We start from the raw sequence: 26,954 nt of genomic DNA on the forward strand, positions 1-26,954 counted from the left end.
ACTGTGGAAGTAGTTTACGACACTGTCATATCTCTCGTAAAAATTGGTTTCTCCTGCAAGGTAAGAAAACTTCTAGCGTCAAACTTACTTTCGCAAAGCTTAGTGTAAGCTGTGGACAAGTGATTCAACGACAATTCCGGGAGGAATCCCCGCTGACGGTGCAGGCAGTCTATGTGCAGCGTATTCAAGCTTGTGGGTGCAATCACCTTCTAAGGTGGGGGGGGGGTGCACACCCTCTCTCCTCCCACTATACACAAGAGAGAGAGAGGGTGGGGTGAGGGGAAACAGGTGGATGCAAAGTAAATGTCCACCATTTACCTGTAACCTGTAAGGTGCGTTCTCACGTGTCGCGGCGTGCTGTAGTTACTGTCAGCGGATGCCAGCTGTTAGCTGTGATCTAAAAAAGTGGGATTTCACTCGGTTTTACTTGTCTACCTTAAGCCAAACAAATTACTTCTCTCTCATTACATTTCACCATTAATTTCTTACACACGTGACGCGGCATTCGTGTGCATGCATGCCTGTATCGAGTGTACGACAACCCGAGAACCCCTGTGTTGTTACCTAGAGGGTAGATCGGGAGACAATACTCTTGTGTGAAGCGCAGAAACCGAGGATGCACCCACCAGTCATCTATCACCCTGGACTTTTTGTTCAAACTTAAATAAATGCTGTTTCAAAGCGCTCAGCCATATCAAAGACAAGGATTTAGTTCAAGGGGTTGGCAAAGTACGCCCCGCGCGCCGGATCCGGCCCGTGGACGTCTTTGGACCGACCAGTCAACCAAAATGCGAACTTGTCTAAACTTTTAAAAAAATTGAACTTAGGCTAATTTGGTTGAAAGTTAATTTATCAAATACGACTTAGTGTGAGGAATAATTAGTCCGTAGATGTAACAGAACAAGTACAAAAATAACTAAAACGGATCTGACGTATTTGATGGAACTGTGAGAGATCATCGGCGGCGGCTGCCTTCCTGCCTGTACCAACATCAAGACGTGAATGTTACCTGACTGTACCAGCATCAAGACGTGAATGTTACCTGACTGTACATGAGACACACATGACGTGAATGTTACCTGACTGTACCAACATCAAGACGTGAATGTTACCTGACTGTACCAACATCAAGACGTGAATGCTACCTGACTGTACCAACATCAAGACGTGAATGCTACCTGACTGTACCAACATCAAGACGTGAATGTTACCTGCCTGTACCAACATCAAGACGTGAATGCTATCTGACTGTACCAAACAATCAAGATGTTGTGAGATGATGGTGTCAAGGGCAATAGAGTATTATGGAATGCGTGCACAATTTATTGGGTTACTTTCACCTATCGTCATTTTTAGTTGTGTCGTAGCAGGCACGTTTGACTGCGTCGTTTGAAAGACTCCGACTAAAGAGAATCAACGCTCTCTTTTACTTACAGTCATCTGGCACAAAGCACAAAGAGGGTCAGAAAAATCCCAACGTAAGTTAGAAATTAAGCAAAATCAAAAGTCTCACCTTCTGCCAATTTTACTTTCTCAACACTTGTCCACCTGAAGCTCTTAAAGTTTCAACAAAGCAACTCTAGCTGTGCAACCAGCATATATATCTATTACGGCCATTTGTACGCAGGTGAATAGAATGCTAAACAGTACCAGCCAATGCTATTCTCATGTACCCGATAGGCCATCTCGCATCCCCAGGCCAGTTCTGGACTTGCGTCGTGACGCTCGATAACAGCTATCCTGATGTTTGAAGCCTTGTAGCAAGCAAACTTTCATTACCAGTGATAAAGCCCCTTTACTGGCTCCAATAACACGAGTATCTGACCTGTCTTGTGCTCACTACGGCTTACAAAAATAGCTCTTATGTAGACGGATGACTGGTTTCATTGTTTGCTGTGGCTGTCCTTGATCTCAGCGCACGTTAGATAAACATAATCACTCGATTTATATTTCTTAGCAGCTGTTTCGTTTCTCTTACTTCTAATCAAAATCATTCAAAACGGTTGTACATATTGATTTCAATCTGTTAATTTGTTTTAAATAAATAAATCGCTTTGTTTCTTCCAGTGCTCCACGCATACCACCTACCTCAGCTCCTAATCTGCGTGTGTTAAGGACATTGTTCCAGAATATTCAACCTTCTGGTCACATAAGTCGCTGGCTCGCCTCAGACGCAGGCAAGCAGACGATGAGGATCAGAGCTGTGCTAGAGAGAAGTTTTCCCGCTCTGTGCAGCCCATCGAGCGCCTACTGACCCTGACAACAGCGCTGGGCGATGCTTCGGCCTCCCCACCTGACAGGTGTTCCAATGACTTCCTTCTCGCCCCTTACCGCAACGCCGCACGACCCGCCTTAGATAGCAGCGTTTGCCAATGATGCGGAACCGCGCGGGACCTCTCATTTTCCGCAGGGTGCTGTGTATTGTCTAATCCACCTTTTTATCTGGGGGCTAACGTGCCGATAGATCAGCCATACTCGTGTAACTCCGCCAAGGACGGTCCCAAGCCCGGCTGAAAAAGAGGAGGGTTGGGCGTGGGGCTATAAAACAAACCCTTGCTATGTTCACTAGAGGGAGTATGACACTTAACTCATGACAAGGAGGGGGAGGGAATGACGTGCCGAGTCAGAAGTGAGGACAGGGTCAGGCAAGGCTGCACCCGTTGCTGTTCCTGATCGCAATCGACTGTGATGAATGAAAGGCAAATGTCCAGTGGACTCTGTGGATAGACGACCTCTTTGCAGACGATCTGGCACTGTCCCACAGCCACCGACAGATGCAGATCAGAAATCCAGTCAGGGGTGGGGGGGCAAGACCAAGATCCTGAAGGTCAACACTGACTGCGAAGAGCCAGGTTGGATGGGGAGCCGCTAGAAGAAGTCCTTTACCTACCTCGGGAGTATGTTTAACAAGGAGGCGCTTTCAAGCTTTACACGACAAAGATCCGTCTCGTTCTCTAGAGGAGGAAATTGCGGAGAAGATGGGGTTGGCTCTCGACGTGGAACCCCCAGGTGGAGACGGGACACCAAGCTTTTTGGCCTATGCACCAGCCGATTTTTATCTGGGGCTAACGTTTCGTGCAAACATGTCTGCACTGACAAATGGTGAGCATTGCAGTGCCTGCAGTCCTGTCATAATCCCTCGCAGGAGTGCTCCGCGCGTTTCCCTGCAGTTATTTCACGCTTGTGCTCGAAGGTAAATTTTCCTCGCAACACTCTTCCCGCTGCTTTAGAATCTAATGAGTCAACAACTTGATCATCTCATCTCCCTCTACAACCCTGCCTCCTGCTTCACTTATTTTCTTCACTGCCGTTGTGTTGATGCCACCTACCTGACGGTTACGTGTGCGCGAAAAAATGGGCAACTGTATGCTGTTGTTGCCACCACCACTACCACTACTATTACCACTGATACTACAACTATAAATCACAGCTACAAGTAAAAAGACTATCAGAGAAGAACAGAAGGCTAGAAATAGATATTGTAGCAGTAATACTGCGCTGGTGCTGATGGCATTCACCTTCTTTTCACAGAACACAATAAACTCTTTGGTTTGAGACCATTATTATTATTGTCAGTGCGCTTATATTTTTTCTTTGTCAAGTGCTTTAAACTAGCCTTTGATGGTGAAATAAAGAGCTATATAAATTTACTTTATTAATATTATAATAATGGAAAAATCGATTAAATTATGTAGTGAGAACCAAGCAACCTGCATGTGAACCAACTTTTAATCTTACTTCAAGATGCTCAGAGCAATATTTTGAAGACAAATGCAATCCCAATTCCAGTCCCCGCATGTCTCTCAATCTGTTCTTTGGCTAGACCATAAGGTAGGAGGACGCCAAACGCTGCGTCACAAATTTAGGGTCCATAACTCAGCAGTCTTCGCGCATACTCTTTTCACCTGGTCTGCCTTTCACCTGTGTTTCTGACCAAAGCACATACGCAGTGAGTAGAAGATTGTTTCCAAGTCTTTAGACATATTAGAGACGAAAAGCTTGGCCGTGAGGAAATTTCCTGTGAAAGTGTCCCCGTTCCCCACACCCCCTCCCAGCAGCAAAACTTGGCACAAGCCATGAAGTAGCAGCGTTGGCAGCGATGTGAAGGAAAAGAGGGAGAGATAGTGAGTGAAGAGGTATGAAATGTCTGCGCGTGTAAACCACGCCGAAGTGATGATAGGAAACAGAGGAGGAAACCAGTGGCAACTGAAAAACGGTGAACATGTAATGAGATTTCACGGTGTTCGGCTGCAGAGCTCGTCTCCAGCTGCTGCCAAGAAAACGTATCAGAGGCCTAGGCGGGTGTCGTTACAACATTAAAGCCACTAACATAATGTATCTCGTCAACTGACTCGCTCGCACACGCACGTCCATGCACCCACTCCCCCTTCCGTACACCAGGTATCTCTAGTTGTTGTGTCTACGACTGGTTACCAATTATTATTGACACTAGATGGCGCTGTTCTACTGCCCTTACTTCACATGGCGTAAGACTTTATTTCCACGACTGGAGCAATATGACAACACTTGAGTCACCTGCGCATGTTACAACTCTTTTGCTCCACACCATCCACCCCTATTTCACCTTTAACTCCCCCCTCGACTTTGCTAAGATACACGTTATCTACCCTTAAGAACTTTTTAAAAAAATGATACGATTAGTTTTTAGAACTCTCGAGAAGCATAGCAACAAGCACACTTTTTTGCCGTCTTAACACTCCCTCAATGACACTGCAAGCCTCTTATAACTAGGACTTCCGTCTTCCCACTACTGCAGTGTTAAGTATGCTTTAGCATATCTCCAGCGAATACATATTCTTCGCAGCAGCAAAAACTACCATATTTCTGACTACTGTTCTGGAATAAAGGAAGCAGAAGTATCTTTCGGCATGCCTGCCACTTGTTACACAACGAAAATGACCAATATTCATGTGATGTATCACGTCAGCTTCGTTAAACTCTATTTTACGCTCAATTATTTTAATACAGCTACACACGTAAGCAAAAAAAAAAAAAAAAAAAGCAAAGAACGAGAATACCTTAGGTGTAACCTCGCTTTTGAGGTCTGTTGTTTCTGTGCTCATCTCAGGTAAAATCCTCTCTTACTCTACTTCTACGGTAAAGGTTAGTGTGATGTGCGGTAGAGAAAGAGGGGGAGAGGCCGCGAAAGTGTCTGGGTGCGTCTTCTCCCCACCCCCACCCCCCCATCTTCTTTGTATGTGTGTATGTGAGGGGGGGGGGAAGGGGTGTTTATATAAGGCAAGCGTTTTCCCGCAAAACGGATTATCGCATTAAAAAAATCTTTGAAAATTATGGCATAAAAATAGCGTAATTAGCTGTCTAAACATTGGGAAACTCATCTAATTTAAAATTTAAAAATAAAACACCCTAATAAACTAAAAATAAAAAGTAACCCGGATAGCTCTCTCCTTCAATTACTGAAAACGGATAAGCGACAGGCTGAGCCAGGAAACGTGAAAGCATTTGTTAAGGGCTTTCTCAACCCAACACATTGTTCACTGTCACTTTGGCAAATGTTGTCATGAGCATCATAGTCGCCAAGATCTGCCAAGCGTAATCACATACACATTGCACAATGTGTCTGGTTAAGAAGGCAAGACAGTGACAGTCTGGGAGATGGATGTATGGGGTAAATAAACGTCTACATACTTCGTTCAATCCAAACACATGACGGCGTTTTTTAAACTAATCGTCTAGTAAACTGTCTTGGCTCCGTCTATACTTTCGTGGGTCTCAGGACTAAGAAAACCAAGCTTCAGAGTGCAACAAGATGACTGACAGAGAGATAAGGTTTAAGGACAAAACTGTTCATTCTTAAACATAAACGACAGTCTGATGACACTCGTCTTACTCTAAGCTCTACCAAAGATGGTTACTCTTTGGCTCTACTCTCACGAATGTGAATGGTCTGTCAACCCACACGTCGGGTGAGTCCAAGGTTCCGATGAAGACTGTCGGTTCATTTAAAAATAAATATTGCTCTCCCTACCCCCATTTATTAATATTTACCGATCAATGTAGTTTAAAGAGCGGAAACAGATGTGTTCCTAGCACCCTGGTAAAGATCCTGAAAATGTACCTGAATGTTATAAGGTAAGTTAATTATTTTTTTCTTTAAAGTTGCGTCGGTAGCTACTTTATATGTATCTGTTACATGCTATGTTGACTCTCAAAAGGTTGTAGCCTTCTGGATGCATGTACACAAATTCTAATACTTATCTGACAAGCACGCTAATGATAAAAAGTTTAGGAGTGCATTCCGTAAAAGATGTAAATAAATCCACCCTTCTCCTGTACTTTGGATGTGCAGGCGGATCTATCCCAAGCAAGTCTGAGGTCAGAACTACCATGCTTCTCACTAACTTTGGCTTTGGGTCAGTGGTAGAACATGCTGGCACTCACAAAACGACTGAAAATAACATATGGACGCCATCTACAGTCAGAACAGATACATGAATGCCTCTCAGCATCCGTGCTGTGCGGGTTTTAAAAGACCGACTGTTGCTCTTCCTCACAGTCCTCTGACGATACATGCCGGGTAAATATGGCAAACGCGTCCATGCGTTTAAATGTTCTCCGCGCGGAGCAAGAGGCCACTTGAGCAGGCCTGGTCGCCAAATACCCCGTCTTGCTTTGCTCTTTGAAGCGGCGCCCAATCTTGTGTGAAAATGAATAAATTCGCCCCGTAACCTCTAACTGGACAATTAAATCCACGGACGTACTTGTCTCATACTTGTCTCATTGTCTGAAGACGTCGAAAACACGCACACCGCGCGAAAATGTCTTTCGAAAAGGAATTTCCTAACCGAAAACGATTTCTCGAATGTGTTACTGTGTTTGGCCATTGAAAAAATATTATCGTGTAACCATTTGTCAGACATATTTGATAATATTTTAAAAAGATCCTTACGTGGGAAAGCTAGTTTAAAAATGTCATGACTTAATCAGACGCTATCTTGAATGTCGTGCTCTCCGAACTTTGTGTTTTTGAAGTTGTTCTTTCAACTACGCTTAGTAGTTTGAACTACGCCAAAGATCTAGTACCTGTCATCATGCTGTAGCAAAGACTATCCCGAGGGACGCTAACTAGTAAGAGGACGGTCCCTTCTTGCGTTGTCTCGGCTACAACATATTTAACTTCAGTGTACTTAGACTCGGCAGGCTAGTCCCACAAGTGAAATAAAATATATTTCCTTTTCATTTCACATACCATCGTAAATCAGCTACTTTCGCACTTGACTGCAAGCATTATTGTGACGGAAATTTCTAGAAAATGCTCTAACACAAAAACTGAAGACTTGGAGTTTTCTTTTATTTGAAAGAGTGCTAGTAAACACTTGTGAATGAGGGTAGAGGCGGCATATGTAGGTGTCCATGCAACGAACTGAGCGCCTACGTATTTAGAATAAACCATAAAAACGATAGAAAACTTGCCGAATCGAGGAAGGAAGTACACTGCGTATACACGTATAAGAGCAAGCCAGGGTTCAGTTCGCCGACTCACATCAAGCACGCAATGATGTGCTTCACATAGAACCTCATCCGTCACCAATAGGGCGCAGACACCTAGCAATAAGCATTCACCTGGCAGACAGGTGCAAACGGGTGGTACCATGATCCTACCTCTACTGCCCTGCCTGGCAAGCATCCAGGCACCTTGACGCGCTTCCACGTAAATATTCAGCATCCATCGCATATGCACATGCATCAGTTTATTCAAAATATTGTTTTCTGCTGTCGAATGGCATTTCATCATGCTGCCTTGCGAGCGAGCTTGAGAATGAGCTGTCGAGAAGCGAGATCGATGACTTGAAAGGGCTCGCGAAGTGCAAAATATTTTTCTTAACAGTACATAAAACTTCGTGCAAGAAACTACTTTCCCAAGTCTGACTATTTTCTACCCCTCTAAAAACTTAACATCATGTACAGAACGAGATCAACCACCCCGATTGTAAATGAATATGTTTACGCTAATAATACTACTACAGTACATTTATATAGTGCAGTGTCATGAGTATGGTCATTAAGTTTTAAAATACTAAACAAACATGTCACACGGGGTCCATCATCATTCAGGAACATGCGTGCACACAAACACACATTCTCTTCTGCACATACACCGACAGTAAAAGGGTTAAAGATAAAAGCAAAAACTATTCCTACATAATTTTTGTGCCTTTTGACAGAAAAAGAATCTACCATGTTATAGGAAAACTGACCCATGGGTTACATTTCGTCAGTTTAGTGGCAGTTTCAGCTGTCGCGCGCCTACACTCTGAAAAAAAAAGGTGGTGGAGTGTTCAAAATAGTGTAGAAGAATAGTTGTTTAAAGGTTTAATGGGATGCCATTTTTGTCCCAAGTGCTTGACGCAGTGACACAGGTGATATCCTAGGTGAGAGCAAAGATGAGTAAGGTTACTAGCTATAAGTGTCTAACTGTGTCTGCAATTCTAACCCCACCCCAACACCCCACCCCGATCACCTGACTGTCACTAGGACGTTAGATTGGTTTCCACTACTAGTTGTGATCAGACAACTATCATCAGGGAAAGCGCATTCAGTCCTTAAAGAGCAGACAGCGTATCGTGCAAAATCATCTTTATTCAGATTTAACCGCGAAATACACATGCTGGTTGTTGTCGTGATAAACGTTGAGCATATTACTTGGCTTTCAAACATGATCCCATTTCCTTCTTCCTGCTTGTTGAGTGCAGTCTCCTAATGCCACATAGAACTCTATCATAAATGCTTCTCTCAGTCTGGTCCCTCTTCCCTCCAGCTCAAGAGCTGCTGCTCACCCACTCATGAAAAAACTGTCTCTAGACCACAACTAATTAAGCAATTACAAACTAGTATCAAACGTATTTTCTGTCCAATATTCTGGAAAACATTGTTCCTTCTCAGTTTCTTGTACCCATGAATCAAAATCGTCTCCTTAATCCATTCCAGTCTGCTTATAGACGCTCGCAGTGAAAGAATGCTATAAAGTGAGCCACACAAACATGCTCGACCTTCTTTTCCAATCTGCGCGCGGCTCAAAGAGAACTGATAAATGATGATTGAATGTTGGCATAGGACTCCTATCTAAACAAAAGAGCCTTACTGCTGTTACGCAGGAAGAGTGTTACCAAACACTTCAAATGTTACAGTCAATTAAGCAGTAGTTTTAAAGCAGCGCGCCTTTTTTCCTCTGCCATATTTACAATAATTTGTATCATATTTATCTCCATCGTTCGACAAATTTTCGCTTCGGTGCATATTTGCTGGTCAGCAAGCAAATCTGCCGAAGGATGGAAATGTCAAAATAATCAAGAACTTCACGCAAAATTAAATTCCCAGCTTAATTAGCCAAAATGATGAGGATGAGAAACTAAACAAGTAAGCCGAATTGGTCATCGACTCTCTTTTGGGCCTGGAACGATTCGGCTTTCAGTGTTGGGACGATGTAGTCTTACTTGGGACGATATGGACATGGGACGATTCGACTCAGGCCGCGTGACGAAACGACCGGTGCTAGCAAATTTTCCCTGATAATGTGCTGGCTTTTCTTCTTCGTTACCGGTTTATCTTTAGGGTGTCAATGAGTACTGTGGGGACTGGCTCCAGTTCACTGGATATTCCGAAAGATTATTTTTAAAAAAAAATAAACAAAGGATGTTAAGCTATTAAGTAGATTTATTTAGTTGCAGAGCTGGTATAAGTAATCGTCTTATTGCACAAATCAATGAAAAGGTAATCATTCTCGTCCATGTGGACAGAATTAAAATCATATCTCGTGAATAATAAGAATATCGCGTTATATCCTTTTCTACTACAGTTGTGTCCTTTCGCTTGCGACCGGACGGTGCTGACATATTGTGATGAAAGCTAAAGCAAGAACGTGATGTTTGCGGTGACGATGATCATTTTCATTTTGCGCCGTTATAGGAAATTACGAGTTTTCTCTCCCCTGCCTCGGTGTCCTTAGCTCCCTTCCAATGGTGTTTGTACATCGTGACTACAGTATGAAAGGACTGCTGGGCAAACACGCCAGTTTATCATTTGATAGCGACAGTGACTCAACTCTTTCATTCAGTCGTTGCGTCATCCTCCATCATCGTACGCGCCACGCCGGTGTGTGGTGCGCTGTGCCAAAAAGGCCGGGGCCACTGTGCCATGTTGCCTCCCGGCCTGTCACGAATAGAAGACCCTATGTTACATCACCAACACCGCAGGCTTCGATGGCAGCAAGCGTGTTTGTAAGGCATGAACCTCTTCATCCTCAAACTATCATCCCTCCCACCTCGCTGGAATGCACTGCTTGTCAGGCCAGACAGGTAAACAACAGCTGGTACCATGATCATAAAGAACACGTGGCTGGGAAGATACAGACAACATGAATCTGAATGACAGGTGAAGCAGCGGGGCGACAGCAGGCGGAAGAGGACGAGTTTGAAAGGAGGAATGGGGGGGGGGGGGGGCAGGTAAAATAATCATAACGAGCACACCATTACCCTGGAAACGTACCTCTTCACTCTCACAGAAAGTGTTACCAGACAGCTTGTCTTTTCCCTCTCGCAGAAAATATTATCAGACACATTGTCTTCTACCATGGACATACCTCCTCACTCTGCAGGACAGTTTCATCAGACAGCCCATCTTCCACAGAATGAAAGATCTTTGCAGTGTAGAATGTGAAACGGATCTTCTAACGAATCTGTATCACGTAAATACAGAAGACGCTTGTTGAAGGATGGAGGGAGTGGTAGAGACAAAGAAGTGGGGGGGGGGGGGACCACAAAAAGAAAGGGACCAGAAAGTAAAGGCAGATTAAGTGACCGATATCCGAGTAAGCGGAAACGCCAGCACTCCTGATCTCGACTCCATTTTGCTGGCCATTCTTCTTTCTCTAAAGCAAACTGAGCTGACTCGCCTCTCCACTTGTCAGGCCCGCGACACTTTCTCCGACTTAACGATGATAACGCCCATGAAAATCAAAGACACTAGCCTTCCCCCCACCAAGGCTACACTTACATGAGCGTTGCCGCTAGCTCAAAAATAGCTCTCCCAAACATGCGCGCATTCGAGTTTTACCAGTTGCACAGCTTAAAGCTACCTGAACAAGCGGGTTTGCATCAGATCTCAACGCCTGTGGACTTCTGAAGCATGAATAGCAGCATCCCTATCTAGATTTTGCCTGGAGACATGCTTCAAACATGTGATTCCTTCGAGATTATGCATAAACTACAGTACCTAGTAGCCTATGTCCATCATCACCCCGACCCCACCCACCCCCTTCCCATAAAAACCCCAACCCATTAGAAACAAAGGAGGAAAAAGGGTGGGAGTCAACATGGCATCACGTGAGCCATACTAAAACAACAAAAGTAGAACTATGATTATGTCACATCAAACACAAGCAGGGACACACCAAGAACAGTGATTTGGCGAAAAGTGTGTTCTTGAACGCCCAATATGGCAGAAGCCACAGTCCGCAGGTCAGGTCTGTGCTTGACAATGCATGCTTCCCAGTCAACTGGCTTACTTCTACCTCTCTTTCTCCCACCCATCTACCCTACACTGAATATCACATCAGTCTCTCCCGCATCTGTGCCCTGCTTTTCTCCTGCTCTCCTCACCAGCAGTTGAACATGTCACTAGACTGACATTCCCAAATAGGTATCAAATAGGAAGAGGCCTGGTGCCTAGGAGGGTGAACTGGTGGTGGGTTAAAATAGATGAGATAGTGGCTGAGAAGAGCAGGACACTATGTCCTCTCTCCAACCAGTTCCCATGGCTTCCTTTTTTATTTCCTTCTAGGAAGTTTTCCTCCAGCTGTTTGACTCACTTTCCCCATCCTATAGACCCCTAAGGAACTTTTTTAATCTGTTTTTTAATTATACTTTAAACACAAACTTACATTTTCAATACATAAGCAGCTACACTTTGTGAAAATATTTCAGGTTATATATCAGCTAGATAAAGAGATACCATCTGTCACTTCAAAAGAGACAGACGCTTGAAATACATTTGCTGTCTACTATGCCCAAGGTCTATTCACCGCTGATGACTGTTATAAAGTACAAATGATGCCACAGCCCACCTCTGACATATAGCGAGGTGCTTCTAGCTGTATAGATCCATATCCAGCAAGTATTTCTCATTCATGTATGTTTACATAGTTATGTAAAGCGCTCCAAGTCCACATTTGGTAATGAAAAAAGGCATTTGACAATATACATTATTGCTATAGTTGCTATTGTTTATGGTGGTAGCAATATCAGATGATCAAAAAAGGGCTATATCTCATTTATACACTTTACTAGTCTATTGTAAATGTTTCTCTACTTACAAAAGTGATTTTTTAGAAAGTGTCTGATAGCACAGCTTTTCTGCTTGGTCATTCATGAGTGTTTTAACTGGAAATCAGTCATCATTTGTAGTACATTTCATTTGGGTATTTTTACTATGCAAATCTTCCCCTTTACCAATGTTAACAATATTTCTTGGTCTTTTAAGTTCTGTTCATCCTAGATACTATACAGAGGGCATCTGTGTTAATATTTGGAGCATATTTAATTCTTCGTCTGTAACCTATACGCAATAAAAATGAAGTTCATCTTTTATGCACACGGTAAGAAAACATGCTATGAGTATTCCAAATGTTCCTACTGCAGAAAGAGAAAAAAACATTAAGCTTGAAGATTTATGCTGAAGCCTTTGCATCAGTGTGTTGCCATGGACAACTTAAGCCTACAGTGGTTTATTACTGAAACTGGTAGTTATGCACACATGCCTAACAAAGTCTGGGTACTTAGGTGTCATGTGAAACCAGGCAATAAAAAAGAACAGGATTCTTATTTGACAAAGAAATTCCCTTCCTGTGGGCTTATACTACAGCCACTTTGTATGTTCTAGTGGCACACCTACAGTGTGTACTCAGATGAGCCAATTATCCAACCTGTGCAAGTCTGGGTGCTTGTGCATACATGTGCTTGTGCAAGTGTCTATAGAACATCCCAGCATCTACTGATCTTCCAACAGCTAAGAATGACATAAATGTAATTTTTTTTAAAAAAGGAAAGAAAATTAGGTTTATACGCAAAACTAAAAGGCAACAATAAGCAACAAGTACTAGGTATTCGCTTTTTATCTGTGGATTTGCCTCAGATGAACAATAATAAAAGGTTGTTTTTTTTTAAAAAATGCTCACATTAAGACATTCTACATTTCTTTCTTGATTAATTTGATTCATGGCTGAACAATGAAAAAAAGAGACAGCCTCCAAACATCATCAGTGCTTACAAACTGCAGATTTTTTCCCATTGATCAACTGCCAAACTTACATGTGTAGAGGATCTACTGATGCCAGTTGTGTACAACTGACATTTAAAACTAAATATTATTTGTTATTTATGCATGTGATTAATACTCTTAACATGATCACTAATAATATATCACTCTTGGATACTGGACAGCTATGTATTGTCACCATGAGTTTGGCTGATCATATATAATTTGAACAAACAGAGAAACTTCAAAATGGATGTCTTCACACACACACACACTATGCTAATCATAGCTGCATAAGTTTCCTTGCAAATAATCCTCATCTACCTGAAAGCCATTTATTGGTACCTTAATCATGTCTGCTCTTGCAGTATATTTTTTAAAAAGATCTGTAAAACTACAGAAACAATGTACATTCTAGAGAACCTCAAACATTTAAGACAGCAAAAGTTTTCTGCTAACTACAAGTCTGCTCTACTGGATACATCTGCATTTGTTCAAATATTTTGAAGTATTTTCCCTCTGAAAAATAATTAGAGTGACTGCTACTACTACTACTAGTACTAACATGATTAACTGAACAAAGTGTATATGTTATATCTGTCATTAAAGAACTAAATTATTATATAGTAGATCATGTGATCTCGACAATTTTCTTGCCATTATTATAATTTTTTAATATGGAAAGGATGAAAAAAGAACATAGGCAGCTAGTGTTATCATGTTAGATGGCGTGAAGTCCTACTCATGGTCCATACATTTGTAAAGAGGACAGTAAAAACAAGAAGTTACCTAAATGAAGCCAAAAAGCTTTCAAACCAATGTGTGGTCTTCTAGTTCTACCGACTCGTTTCCATAAACGTTTTCTTTTTTTCTGTTTTCAATGTTTATAGGTCTAGAAGTATGTGCAAGCTTTTCTGCTTTTTCTTATCATCACTATTATCCATCCAAGAAAAATTATCTAGCTGAAAAACTGTTAATTGAACGATGACATCTACAAGCGTGACAATCCATTTTTGTATCTATAACAGATACCAGTTATATACATTACTTAACAATCCATTCTTATGTTCAGCTGTTAGAATGGTACCAGAACACCGTCTAAAGCTTTCGTTTGAGTAATTAAACAGTCATCAAACTTTAGAGCTGCTAATCGAAATCAATTTTCGCTGTCCACAATTCTACTACGGCCCTTCCATATTTCAATTGTGTCCGTTTCACTAAAGATGTCTTTCATTGCTGGTAAATTTTCCGCTTGACTTTACACGACTGCGCGAGTGCTCCAACACTTAGCCGACAGGAAATGCAAGATACATTTACCTAAATTATTTACCTAAACATATAATTGAATAACTCACTTAAGAACCCTTTTAAGTATATGTTATAGACAAGCCTTACAAAAAATGGTATCACGTCCTTTCATAGTTCTTACCTGTTGAATGCAGAACGGGACACCGGACAATCGTGATGCGATTCTTTCTGGTCGCTATTCGGCGATCGCCAACAATCAACTTGACTAAAATCCACAAAGTTTCCACATGCACGACAAATGAACCTTAGCTGGTGTTCACTGCATATATGCAAGACTGGAGTGCTCCACTTTCTAAATTAGTCGTTAGTGTAGCATTAGGCTTGACGCTGGTGCTCCATTTCCCTCACTGCGCTTTGTCATCTCGTCTGCGCTTCTCTCGCAACGTCACGCACAGACAGACGGGATCTCGCGAGGATCCTCACTTCCGCCTAGTGCATTCAGAAAATAAAGCGCACGCATATGTTACACAGTTAATGCTAAAAACAGTACAATAAACATCAACTGGCAGTTCTTCTACTGAATGCGAACATTTCAATGTGGCAAGTGTGAAAGTAGTAGAAAGTGATCAGTAATGCTTACAAAAATAATGCTTTTAGCATTAGTTTCGACCGAGTTAACCCAGTCATTTTATTTTTAAATGTCTTATGTTTATTGTTATGAAAAAAAGCAGCTTGGCGCCTTCACAAGCCTCAGACCAAACTCGAAAGGTATGATCGTTATGGGTCAGAAAATCATTTTTGCGCAGGCCTGGTTTCACTGCTACGATATCAAGTTACAGGACCGCATACAGTGAAATAAAATTCAGTATACTTCTGTGTTTTATTCAGTGTGCAAGCACCTTTGTCAGTTTTTAATTGTTGTGCTTGATAGTGTTTCCATATCTTATATATAAATACAAATAAATAATTCTTATAGATTTTGGAAAGGCGGTCACATTTGTTAAATGTTCATTACACGTCTTTGAACATCACAATAACAAAAGATTAAAACAGTTAACTAAAAACGAAGAAAATTAGCAGCTGAGCATTGTGTATGGACTAACTTGTAACAATCTTAACAACTAGATTATAAATGTAGAAACTATTGAAGCGACAGGATACTGATACCAATTTATGGGAAAAGTTCAAAAAATATATAATGTACCGTGGAACACCATCTGGAACAAAATTTAACATGTTTTTAGCTGAAATACACTAATCAAAGCTTGGTATATAAAATCGAATACAAATAAGATTGGGCTTTATGCAAATGGATCATGCCTATAACTGAGGAGCAAATAGAAGTTCGCTGGATTGTCCCAGTGGTAGATTTTAAAACTCCACAAAGCCAATGATTGTAGAAATTATCAGACATGGGTACAAAGGTCAAAAGACAATGTAAATACACTTTTTTAAAAATAAAGCCAAAGTGAAAAATGTTTGTGACTGCCAGAAAGATCAGATTTGCTAAATTAGATTTATTTAGATTCACTCGGCAGTCTCTTTCCACCATTATTTTCCCAACATGTATGTGTGGATATGACTTGTACTGGGTTTCTACTTATACTGAGTTGGGAAATAAAGTCACATCACCATTGTGTCCTGCTCCTCCAGATCCTTGAGCGTGCAGTCTTGTTAACTTTGTTATAGGGTTGAGTTCAGCATGTCAAAGAATTTGTTCACCAGTAAGTTACCCATATCCTTCAATAATATGGAGTACAGAGGATGGTCCATTGTTATCTGGAAATCTTTGTCTGACTTGCAGTGTGTATCTGTTATAAATCTACCCTTTGACATCTTTACAGTTCTCAAAAAGGAAGATTCTCAAAGTGGAAACAAGTATTTTGATACCAAAGTAGTTCCTGCAGACAGTTTTTAAACAAGTATTTCATCGAAAGCAGAACTTTGCAGATGTTATTTCTGATTTTGTTTATGCAGGATCCTATAGACAGAAGGAAGCAATCGTCATACTAAACTAAGAAGTTAACCATGTCTTCCGAAGAGCTTGTCCAAACTGCAGTGGAGATAATTGATTCCGCACACAGCTATCGGTTTCAGATGTCGCAGCTGCTGGACACACTGACAGAGCTAGAGGATCAGGTACTCTTTATGTGTTACTGGGTGACATACATTTGCACATGTTTTTATAAACAACAAATTATATGCAGTCTTCATTTTTTCCCCCCTCCCTGCTTCCTGCAACCTACATTTCTCTGTTGGTGTCTTTTAATTTCTTTCTCTCTTATTCACATTTATATTGATGTATATGTGAATCTGGCAAAGCTGATATTGTGGTTAGAGTAAGGTATCCCAGGCACACACACTACCCCTTTGGGTATCCATGTTACACAGCACACTTCTCCTACCTGATTCTGTAGAGGGTGGTAGAAGGTGAGGCATTAAGGGAGATGAGATAAGATAATATAAGACTTTATTTTTCCCAGAGGGCAATTCTGTTGCAGCTCGATGAAAATTAAAATTCATACACAATTGCATGCACAAAACTATGCAAGTCTCATTCATTCGCACAGCCCCATTCAAAAGTCGCACGGCTGAAACAACACCTCACAAAAAAACTGGCCTTGAGATAAGGATATCTCTAACACCTCACCTCTAACAGCTGTAAGGTCATGGGGCTGCTTTAACTTATTTCCCACAGAAATTTGCCTAATTGAATATTTTGCTTAGAAATATACTTGCATGTCTGTATAGTGCATGTGCATGCTTACAAACACAATTAGAAGGTAAATTATTGCTCAACAACCTTTTTGCTGACATGCACAATCTTTTAAAGACTGTTAATTGCATATGGTAATGCACTATTGAAAATTGGGTAATTTAGTAAGAAAATTTAATTTTTAACATTTCTCTGAAATCTTCACTGCAGGTGAAACACAGTGCCAACCAAACTGCACATACTTTGAAAGCATATTTTGCTAACCTAAAGGCTTCAGTATGTGAGGCACTAGATGCCAGACTGGAACAGTTGCTGCATGAAATTGAAAGCATCCAAGAAAGAGCTTTGACACCCTTGCAGCAGAGTAGAGCAATCATTGAGAATAATGCAGAGTCAGCTGCAAATGTCATGAAAGAAGGTGAGCAATGAGTAAACGTGTGATGACTGGTAGTACACATATAAATGGTGTACACATAGGTAGATCCACCAGTCTTCCAGACAAGCATGCACTATGAGCCTCACAAGCTGTACAGTTCCATCTAAATTTTATGCTTCACAATGTCATTCTTTGGGCAGTCTTGTAGCACATATTTTGCCATCTAAATGACCAGTCCAGAACTTGTTTTCAAAGATGATGATTCAGGTACTAAAACTAACTGTTGTGTCACTGATGGCTTTGTTTTACTAGAATGATGTAGACATGTTTGCTCATTTCTGTGCCAGCAAATCACTAATCTCTGTCTAGCATGCGTCATTTGGAAGATATCCTCTGCAAGAAGATTATGCAGGTTTTGCTTAGAGAAGTCAGAAGACAAAAATAAGTCATTTAGCTCTTTGTCTTTAGAATACTAAAGATTCAAATAGAATATTCATAAAGAAGACAATTGTCTTGTGTTAGGACTGCTCTGCAAATGCTATTCTACACTTGGTTGGGTTCCATTTTGTCATTCTTCACAGCTTTGTAAAATACAGGTTCACTTTAATGTTGGGCTTTTGTTAACATCTTCTCAAGTGCACTAACCAGCTTTGGCTTAATTAGCTTTTTTAGGGTTGCCGTGATATAGCCTTAGTTGCTGGAATGGCATTAGACATGAACATTAGCGTTTTCAGGGCTTTGTTAAATATGAGCATTTGAGACAATGTTCAATAAAAGTTAATACTAACATACTACGTAAGAAATATGAATATTTTTGTACTATTCATTTTGCAGTTGTAATGATATACTCTAGCTTATGTGTTGTTCGATTTTTCTTTTAATCATAATAATAATAACCAACTTTATTTGTCCCAATGGGCAATTTAAATGGGAAGTGTGCTCTGTTTTCAATATATATATATAAAAGTCATTACAATTACAATGCAGTGGAATATTAACATTAACAAGAGCAATGAGAGATATGGGCAAGACATTCCTATCCACACCTACACACACACACCACTGACAGTTCATCTGTGATTGAGCAGCTGGATTGCTGATGGCACAAAAGATTTCAGATGCCTATTGCTTTTGCATACAGGCATGGCATAGCGTTTACCTGAACTTAATAATGCAAATTCCCCCGCTAGCACATGTTCAGGTATTGACAGAATGCGGGAAGCTTTCCTAACTAGTTGTTGGTCACAGAAGGAAGTCAAGTCCCTCTGTTTGATACCAATTATCTTGGAACAGATGTGAACAATGTTATTCAAACTATTCCTATCATGGACAGATAGATTATGAAACCAGCATACAAATGAAAAGGATAAAAGACTCTCAATAAATGACTGGTAGAAACAGCCTAAAATTGCTTGGCTAGACCAAGCTTATTCTTTCAAATTTGTTGCAGGTGGAGCTCTTTTAGCAGGAAACCCTGAAAAGAGTCCGGAGAAAATTATTAAATTCAGGGAGAACCCTCTGGTTTCTCGTCTAAACAGGTAGAACATATGAATAAACAATGACAGTCCATCCATGATTGGTTGGTACCTGCAGTTTAGCATTTTCTTTTTGATTTCTGGTTTGTCGGAGTCGGTTAAATTTTGAGGGTCATAATCAGGAAACTATTTTTTTATTGGATAACTCAAAGGAAGTTTGTAGGAGAATGATTTTTTTTTTTTGTTTTTGATAGAATAAATTTCACAGAAACTTTTGGTTTAAGACTGGTCTGAAATATTTTGCTTTTCGTCAGTCAGCAAGTCTTTCCAAAAGTCTGCATTGTCTTAAATATATTATCATATAACCACTGTGCAAAAGTATTATCATGCTTCAGGCATCTTGTCTGAAGACATGTGGTTGAGATATGTAAGTTCTTCTGTTATTTCTTTTGTCTTCTGGGACAGAATCCTTGTTATTATTGGGATTAACTTTAAAAGCAAATAGAACAATAAACAATATGTTCCACATTTAGATCTTTTATTTATGCATACTCCGCACCATCCTGAAGTATGGATATATGTTTGTATGCTGCTTGATCTTTCAAGTTTTCCAGAATTACCTAGTCCATCTGAAGTAGCCTCAATCACTGTGGAGACAACGTCTGGCATGCAAGAGCAGCTTCGAAACCTGGTCCTGCAGGAGGGCAAAGTCTTGGCTCGTGCACCAGTTCAGATTCTTCACATAGAAGGAAAGCCAGGTGGCTTACAAGTTCAGTGGGCAGAGGTGAGTCTGATGACAGAGATCACATTGTTTTGTCATATTTTCTGTCTGGTTCTTTGGTTTTGGAAACAGAGTAAGTATCCATCATCATTTTGCCTTTTTTTGCAGTATTTCAGAAAAAGTTATGTAGCAGGTTGTTAGTAATTTCACAAACTTGTATTACTGGTAGGCGATTTTTTCAAGTCAACTACTAAAACAAGGCAGGTGTGCACAAAGCTTCCAGTTTAGTCACATTCATTGTTAAGTCTCGCCAAGACTAACAGCGGAGAACTTCACAAGGAGCTAAGTGTTGGTCTCGGCAGAAAGACAGCAGTTCACCCATGCACGTCCATGGTAATGTTTAAGTACAAGTAATGTACAAGTGTCCTTCAGCATTGAAACTTACTATCTTCTGTCACGGTCACATAAATGTCACATGGACAAAACCCTCTTTCAGAGCTGTCATTGGGAAGTGAGGTGAGGCTGAACTGATGACTTCTCTTTTTCGCTGCCTTTCCTTCCACAGAAATCTAAGAAGTCTGGTCCTCTTTAACAGATAGTTATACTCAGTAACTGAGAGAAATATCCATTGCCTTGTTTTTGTCCAGTCAGGTAGTGTGCTAGTCTCCAGGCACTACTACCAGGTCTCTTACCATTTAACTCTTTGTTTCTCCAGCTACATGACTCACAAAAGAGAGAGAGACTTTGAAAATGTCCTGTGCGAGCATATAACATTTATTTTTTGCAGTAAAGAAGATATGTAATCGTCTTTAAAACTGGTACACTAGTATTTAAACTCCTTTATGATTCACATCTTCGGAAGTGAACTTCTTCTCAGCCAATGGTTGTTTTGTGCTCTGTAATACGAATAAGATAGTGTCGTAAAACACACCTTGCTGTGCATAAATTATCAAATAAAGGAAGAAACTGTACTTTTAGGAATTGTTCTGCTACAAATTACTTCCCTTATGGAGCTAAAATAATCAACAAATCAGGTATTTTGCTATATTTAAATGTAGAAAATGAGTCAGTTAATCATTAGCCATGTTTGAGATGGTTGCTGGCTTCTCATTTGACAATTTGACGTAGATTTATATTCTATCAACGAGAGATGACAATATAATGGTAATATTTGAAGTGTAATTTATATTCTGATAAATACTTCATTCTTTGGCACTTTATGTTTGTATATAGGGTGTAAATAGAAAACAAAAACTATATTTTTAAAAATTCGCACTTTGAAAAATGCTTTTTTGAACAGTGGTTCACTGATGTTTGTCTTTATTGTAGTTTAATAGGTATAAATATGGAAACACATTGTACTTCATGCCACCTCTACTGTTAAAAATGTTCCATTGCATAAATTTTGTCAATATTGAATGAGTTAAAAATGTATTGCTCATCATGTTTTTGAAAACACTTCTGTTATGTTTGCAAAGGTTGAAGAAGATAGCGACATGAGCGAATTTATGCTACAGTATACCAGTGGACAGCTAAGTGGTAATGACAACTCGCGACTTCTTTTCCACACAGCTTATGAGGGCCCTGCTACCAGTTACACCGTGAAAAACCTTAGGATGAATGCTCATTACACTTTTCGTGTGTGTGGTCGGGTAGATAAAAATAGCCATTGGAGTCCTTGGAGTGTGTGTCAGACAGCAGTCAACACCATACTTCACCATAGTGAGTTCAGCTTCACAGCATCTCATTTATGCATCAGTAGAAAAACATTTTTATTGTTTAATGCAAAGCAGTTTACTATGTCCTGAGTACAAACAGAAAACTTCTTTTGCAGAACAACACTGTGAAGATTGCATCGTGTTGTTTTTCAGACCTTCAAAGTATTTGCACAAAAGAGACAAGGATAGAAGAATAGCATCGTGTGCCTTTTAGTTGCTATGATACTTTTTGCAACAGTTTATTTTAACATGGCTAGTTAGCCACACCTCACCATTTTCTTTTCAAATCTGTAATTACCTTTCTGAAAAAGTCCATTAAAAACACAACTAAGTATATCTTGTACATTGTCACAAGTGCTGTCCTTCTTTTGGATTTGTCTTGTTTTTTCATTGCAACCTTAAAATTATCATGAATGTATCAAAATGCATGAGAAAGTGCCCTGTAGATTTCAAAGTCTTTGTTCTGGTGTTGAGCAGGATATTAGCATCTCCATATTCCTCTCTTCATATTCTCAGTTGTTTGCTGTTTCAACACCATGACATATTTTAATGCAGGATGGGGTGATGGTGGAGAAGCCTATAGCTTGAGCAACGAAGGGCGAACAGCCACAAGGATGGGAGAAGGTCTTACTAAAGTTCTGTACTCAGATATCAGCAGCTATGCAGCTGGTGACACTCTTGTATTTCGCATCTTGGACTCAGCTGATGTTTCTCCAGGGGATGGCCTGGCTATAGTGCTTGACATCAACGATGACGAGAGCTGCAATCGCCATGGAGCTATTTTTGTTAACACTTACGGTAATATACTCATGAAGTTTTTAACGGTTTTTCCTACTGAAAGCTTCTTCATCAGTCTTGACAGCTGATGTGCTACCTCCATCCTGGACATATTGGGAGCATTAGCCAGAGGCTTTTACTGGCATGCTTTGACTGAATACCCCAGTACATCACAGGAATACATGACCATATCGTTTTCCACAAATTATTTAGAGATTTTTGAAACAGGTATCACATACATTAGGTAAAAGTGGGCTTCATAAATGTTTTTCAAATGTCAAAAAACAGAATTCCAAGTGTTTTAATCTTACTTTTTTGTGAGGGTGGCAGTTTTTTTTTTTGTTTTGTTTGGTTATGATTTATACTTTATAAAGTCAGAGTTTGAAAAAAAAACTGCTTGTGCCTTCATGGTTTATGTAGGTTGTGTTTATAAGTTGAATGCACAGCATTTTATTACAAGGACTAGGTAACCAGCAAAATTTAAAAAAATATATTGGTTATATTCATAGATCTTTATGTTGCAGGAACAGTTTTTGTGGATTCACAAGAAATGAAAACAAAACTACCTCCTATAAAGAAGGGAACAATATTAACTTTTCAGACAGAACCTTTGCCTAATGGCAAGGTCAGGGTCAGTGTGCAGGTTGATGACAAAGAAGTAACACTGGACTGGAAAGTGTCAGCATTCACAATGCCGGGAGTTGCATTAATGGAATCGTCTACCCCATCTTTCTATTTTGCTCTCCGCTTTGCACAAGAGCACTGGAAAGTTGGTGTCGAGTGAATAAGGGTCATTTGTGCTGCTGCTTTTGAAAATTGGAGATAGTCCTACTGAAAATGAAATGATGTAACTAGCATCATTTATCAAAAATCAACCTCATTAAATTTGGTTGCCAAGGAAACACGGGTGTTGTTGCATGTAAGAGTTATTGAAGTGGGAATATTCCTTTGGTTTACTGCTTCCATTCAAAGAATGATTCCTTTTATTCCCAGATAATGGGTTGAGATTTTTTTCTCTAAATTTCTGGCCTGCCTTTCATAAATGTGACTCTATTTCTGTGCCTATTTCCTTGTGAAATGTATGAGGAGGTTTATGCACAGAAGAGATATAAAGCATGCATGCTGTTTACCTAACATGTACCATGTTTGGATAATTCATCTACCCTCATCCTCTTTGATCTGAGCTACAGTATTAAACAAAACATACAAAGCTCAAAGTGCCTGACTGAACAATATCCATGCAACATGTACACATCAGTTTCAGCATGATAAAAAGATACTATGTTAAAGCATGAAATGGAAGGGATAATGTAGTGGGTCTGCTAGCCATTGCTTTCTTAGCACCTTTCTATGTTCCACATAACTTGCTCTTAAATATAAAGTACATTGGCATAGACATATTTCAGGTAGGAATCCAAAGCAATGCAAATGTCCATGGTTTAGACATGATATATATAGTCCACTGAGATTGTTGCTCACATTTTTCAGTTGCAATAGTTAATGTGATCAATACAAAGACTAGGTCCCTATAGAAATGCTTAGTTTATACATTCCCCACAATTGCACCAGTTTTTGAAGATTGTACTGGTTGAACCCACATGGAGTACTCTTGCATTTTGATACTTGTAGCACATTGCGCTTCTTAAACATCTGATAAGGTTCATAGAGTATTCTGGAACTGGCAAATTTAGTATAAAATGGAGGCAAAGCTTCACCTTATTCTGCATGACTAGAAATAGTGGGGAGCACTACCTTGCCTTTGTGCACATTTTATGTCAAGCAGTGCACTTTCTTGTCTTCCCCTCTATCCTATTATACCTTTACACATACACTGGCTTTCAACCAGATATATAAATGCTATTGAATCCACTCTTGAAGTCAGAATCTGAGTTCAGGTTTGGTTAACTTTAATTGTCTTGAATGTTCTTTTTTGCTTGCAGAATTAAAAGACATAAAATCCAACATAGCTCTTTCTACTTGTGACCAACATTTCTTGAAGCAGTAAATGAACTGACTAATAATCTTGTGATGCATTTGAAAACAACAGAAAGCCTTCTAAACGTGTAAAATAGCACAGGCATATATAACATTCCTTCGCACTATTATGTACATGACCCATAACAAAGGCAGCAGGCCTAAGACCAAATCACTAAGCCAGGGTTGTAGCACTGACCAAAATTAGACTCCCAAAAAGCATACCATTACTTTGCTGGTAACAGGCATTCCAGTTATCCATTTAAAAGGTGCTGCTACTGATTATTCTTTTTAATGGTTATACTTCTTGTTTTGTGTTTCTAATCTCAAAAGAAAAGTGAGCAAACAATGTGATTTTCGAGTATCAAAATATAAAAAAAATTTCAATCACCAGCTTTTATTACCTAAACAGAAGAGTCATCAAATTTAAGATTTTTCTTCAACAGTGCTGTTGCTTTATTTTATGGGGAGAACAGAGAGAAGCCATTTTAAGGTCTAAGCACTTGACTTTATATGATTGTATGCTATGCTAGGTTTTGAGTGGCAGAAATTGGATATGGGCATGTTTGTGAATTTAAATACTTTCGTTTATTGCTTGAGTGACACAAATAAATAATGCACCTGTATTACTAGTATAATTCTTTTGTGGGTGTATGTTGCATTAGGCAAAGTCAAGTGCAAATGATCAAAAATGATTTTATATACCAATGAAAATGGCCATGTTATGTAAATATGAAACTAAAGTCACAGTAACACGTCTATCATCTTCAATGGTAATAGATGCATCCTTCACCCTGAACATCCACGACACCCACAATGCACACATTCCACAATCTTGCCCTGAAACAAGAATACGGTCAGCATTATAAAACATATGAGATGATTTTTTATGCTCTACTCGCATGTCATTACACAATTATTTGAGACATCTTGCATGAAAGCCCACTACCAAAAAAAGTTATTTATATAAGAGCTTTTGGTAGTCTTATTGTGCTGATAACAAGATGGATTACAATAAAAAACTTACAGTTTCCAGTTTTGCCTTTGGAACGCGGCATACACAGTTTGTACCAAAGTTTGTGTCACGAGTCTGGATGCAGCGTAGACAGCAAAGGTTTTCATACCCCTGTTTCTTCCACTTTGCAATCAGATTTTTGTCCGCAATATTTTCTTTCAGACAGTATTCGTACAATTCTGTGGGGGGAAAATGCAAAGTGAGTTTTTAAAATTCACAGCGACATTTACTTGTGTTACTCATTCGTCAAATGTCATCAATGTTGCACTTAAAAATGACAATAGCTTCTTTCCTCAAAAACATAAAGTATATGTTTACATAAAGCACAAATCAGGATTTGGGGGAAAAAAATCACATTTATTTACAATTGTAAGATAATGTTCTCTGCATGCATACTGCCAAGCAACCATTTCTGTTTAATAAACTTACTCTTATGGCTCTGTTTAAAGCAGCTGAGTTTGCATACCTATATTGTTCAAACAAATGCATGGCTCTTCTGCTAATATCTGATGCTGTTAGCTACTTGTGTCATGGGTGATCAATTAGTCGTTTAGGCCTGGGACAATTTGACTTTTTAGTGTTGGGACAATGTGGTCTTACCTGGGATGAAATGGACATAGCTGGGACAATTTGATCCATTCAAACAATTTTTTTTAACACATCATACTTGGTCTAGAAACGAAAATAAAAGAGGTTTAAACTGCTTCTGCTATAACAGCAAATAAGTAATGCTGCATGCAAAACAGACAAGAAAAAAACAAACCAGAAAAAAGTACGGTCAGCTTCACATGTAATTTACATGAATACTGACCTCTGCTAATTGCTTTCCGCCTGTAGAAGAGGTCAAAGATATATCGTGATTTCTGGTGGTGCAGCCTGAAGACTGGCCACAAGCCTTCCACCTTTCGTTTTCCTTCATGAGGTTCCGTTTCAGCTGTATAAAATTATGAAATGACCGATTAAAAAAATGTGTGACATCGCTGGAATATGAACTTCTTTACTTACATAATTTCTTTAGTCAGTATTCCTCTCACTTATCTCAACGTTCAACATTTTGTAAAATTGTATCTTAGAAATATTCTTTCATTATAATGATATTTAATTTTACATTTTATACTTCGTCTGATTTCCTTCACTGTTACTGCTAGACTTCACACAGACCTACATAAAATACGCATAATCAATGAAGCAATGATCGGAAAATATCTGGCATCACCGTGTCAATTGTGAGAGCATATAACTTTCACGTAGACAAATTGCTTTCGTGTTGTCGACAGCAAAAGACAATAAAGACGTATTTTAAGCGGAAGTTTTTCACCGTAATCTAGTGTAAATATACAAAACATTAACTTTCGAACCTTCTCTCATTTTCTGGTCCAGTTCATCCAGTGTGGGTTCTATAAGTTCCCATCCTTCCGGTGGAGGCTTTCTACTTCTTTTTACTTTCGGCATTTTTTAAATAGAGACTGATTGCTTCGACCAAAGACAAAGTTCGTGGATATATCGTCGAATTTTATGGGAGGCAACCTACTCTTTTTAAGTAACTTCCGCTATGAGGTCTTATTATTCCACAAACATTTTGAAGAATCTAGTGAAAAATGTCAAATATTTCATTAACATTTTACAATATATAGAAAATAT

At 39.7% G+C, this 26,954-nt stretch overlaps 2 protein-coding genes across 2 annotated transcripts; one reads left to right on the forward strand and one right to left on the reverse strand.

Moving 5' to 3' along the window:
- The first annotated feature begins 15,098 nt into the window (after positions 1 to 15,098).
- On the forward strand, positions 15,099 to 24,924 carry LOC112556756 (cytokine receptor-like factor 3). Its single transcript, XM_025226099.1, has 8 exons — positions 15,099 to 15,309; positions 16,519 to 16,680; positions 17,468 to 17,675; positions 19,084 to 19,171; positions 19,715 to 19,892; positions 21,308 to 21,551; positions 22,103 to 22,345; positions 22,849 to 24,924. Exons 2-8 carry the CDS (start codon positions 16,570 to 16,572, stop codon positions 23,106 to 23,108), a joined length of 1,332 nt encoding a protein of 443 aa, XP_025081884.1. The 5' UTR covers positions 15,099 to 15,309; positions 16,519 to 16,569; the 3' UTR covers positions 23,109 to 24,924.
- Positions 24,215 to 26,864, reverse strand: LOC112556780 (protein BUD31 homolog). Its single transcript, XM_025226152.1, has 4 exons — positions 26,672 to 26,864; positions 26,125 to 26,247; positions 25,326 to 25,492; positions 24,215 to 25,138 (listed from the first exon to the last, which is right to left on the reverse strand). The coding sequence occupies exons 1-4, from the start codon at positions 26,763 to 26,765 to the stop codon at positions 25,088 to 25,090; spliced, it is 435 nt and encodes a 144-aa protein (XP_025081937.1). The 5' UTR covers positions 26,766 to 26,864; the 3' UTR covers positions 24,215 to 25,087.
- Between the last annotated feature and the right edge of the window lie 90 nt (positions 26,865 to 26,954).

The sequence above is a fragment of the Pomacea canaliculata genome, linkage group LG1 (assembly GCF_003073045.1).
Source record: "Pomacea canaliculata isolate SZHN2017 linkage group LG1, ASM307304v1, whole genome shotgun sequence".
Lineage (NCBI taxonomy): Eukaryota > Metazoa > Mollusca > Gastropoda > Architaenioglossa > Ampullariidae > Pomacea > Pomacea canaliculata.

Excerpts from the sequence above, each read along its gene's own strand:
- LOC112556756 (XM_025226099.1), top strand. The coding sequence starts at position 16,570 with ATGTCTTCCGAAGAGCTTGTCCAAACTGCAGTGGAGATAATTGATTCC. Across the intron at positions 19,893-21,307 it reads TACAAGTTCAGTGGGCAGAG|GTTGAAGAAGATAGCGACAT; the intron begins GTGAGTCTGATG and ends ATGTTTGCAAAG. Across the intron at positions 22,346-22,848 it reads TATTTTTGTTAACACTTACG|GAACAGTTTTTGTGGATTCA; the intron begins GTAATATACTCA and ends TTTATGTTGCAG.
- LOC112556780 (XM_025226152.1), bottom strand. The coding sequence starts at position 26,765 with ATGCCGAAAGTAAAAAGAAGTAGAAAGCCTCCACCGGAAGGATGGGAA. Across the intron at positions 26,248-26,671 it reads GGACCAGAAAATGAGAGAAG|CTGAAACGGAACCTCATGAA; the intron begins GTTCGAAAGTTA and ends AATTTTATACAG. Across the intron at positions 25,139-25,325 it reads CAAAGGCAAAACTGGAAACT|GGCAAGATTGTGGAATGTGT; the intron begins GTAAGTTTTTTA and ends TTCTTGTTTCAG.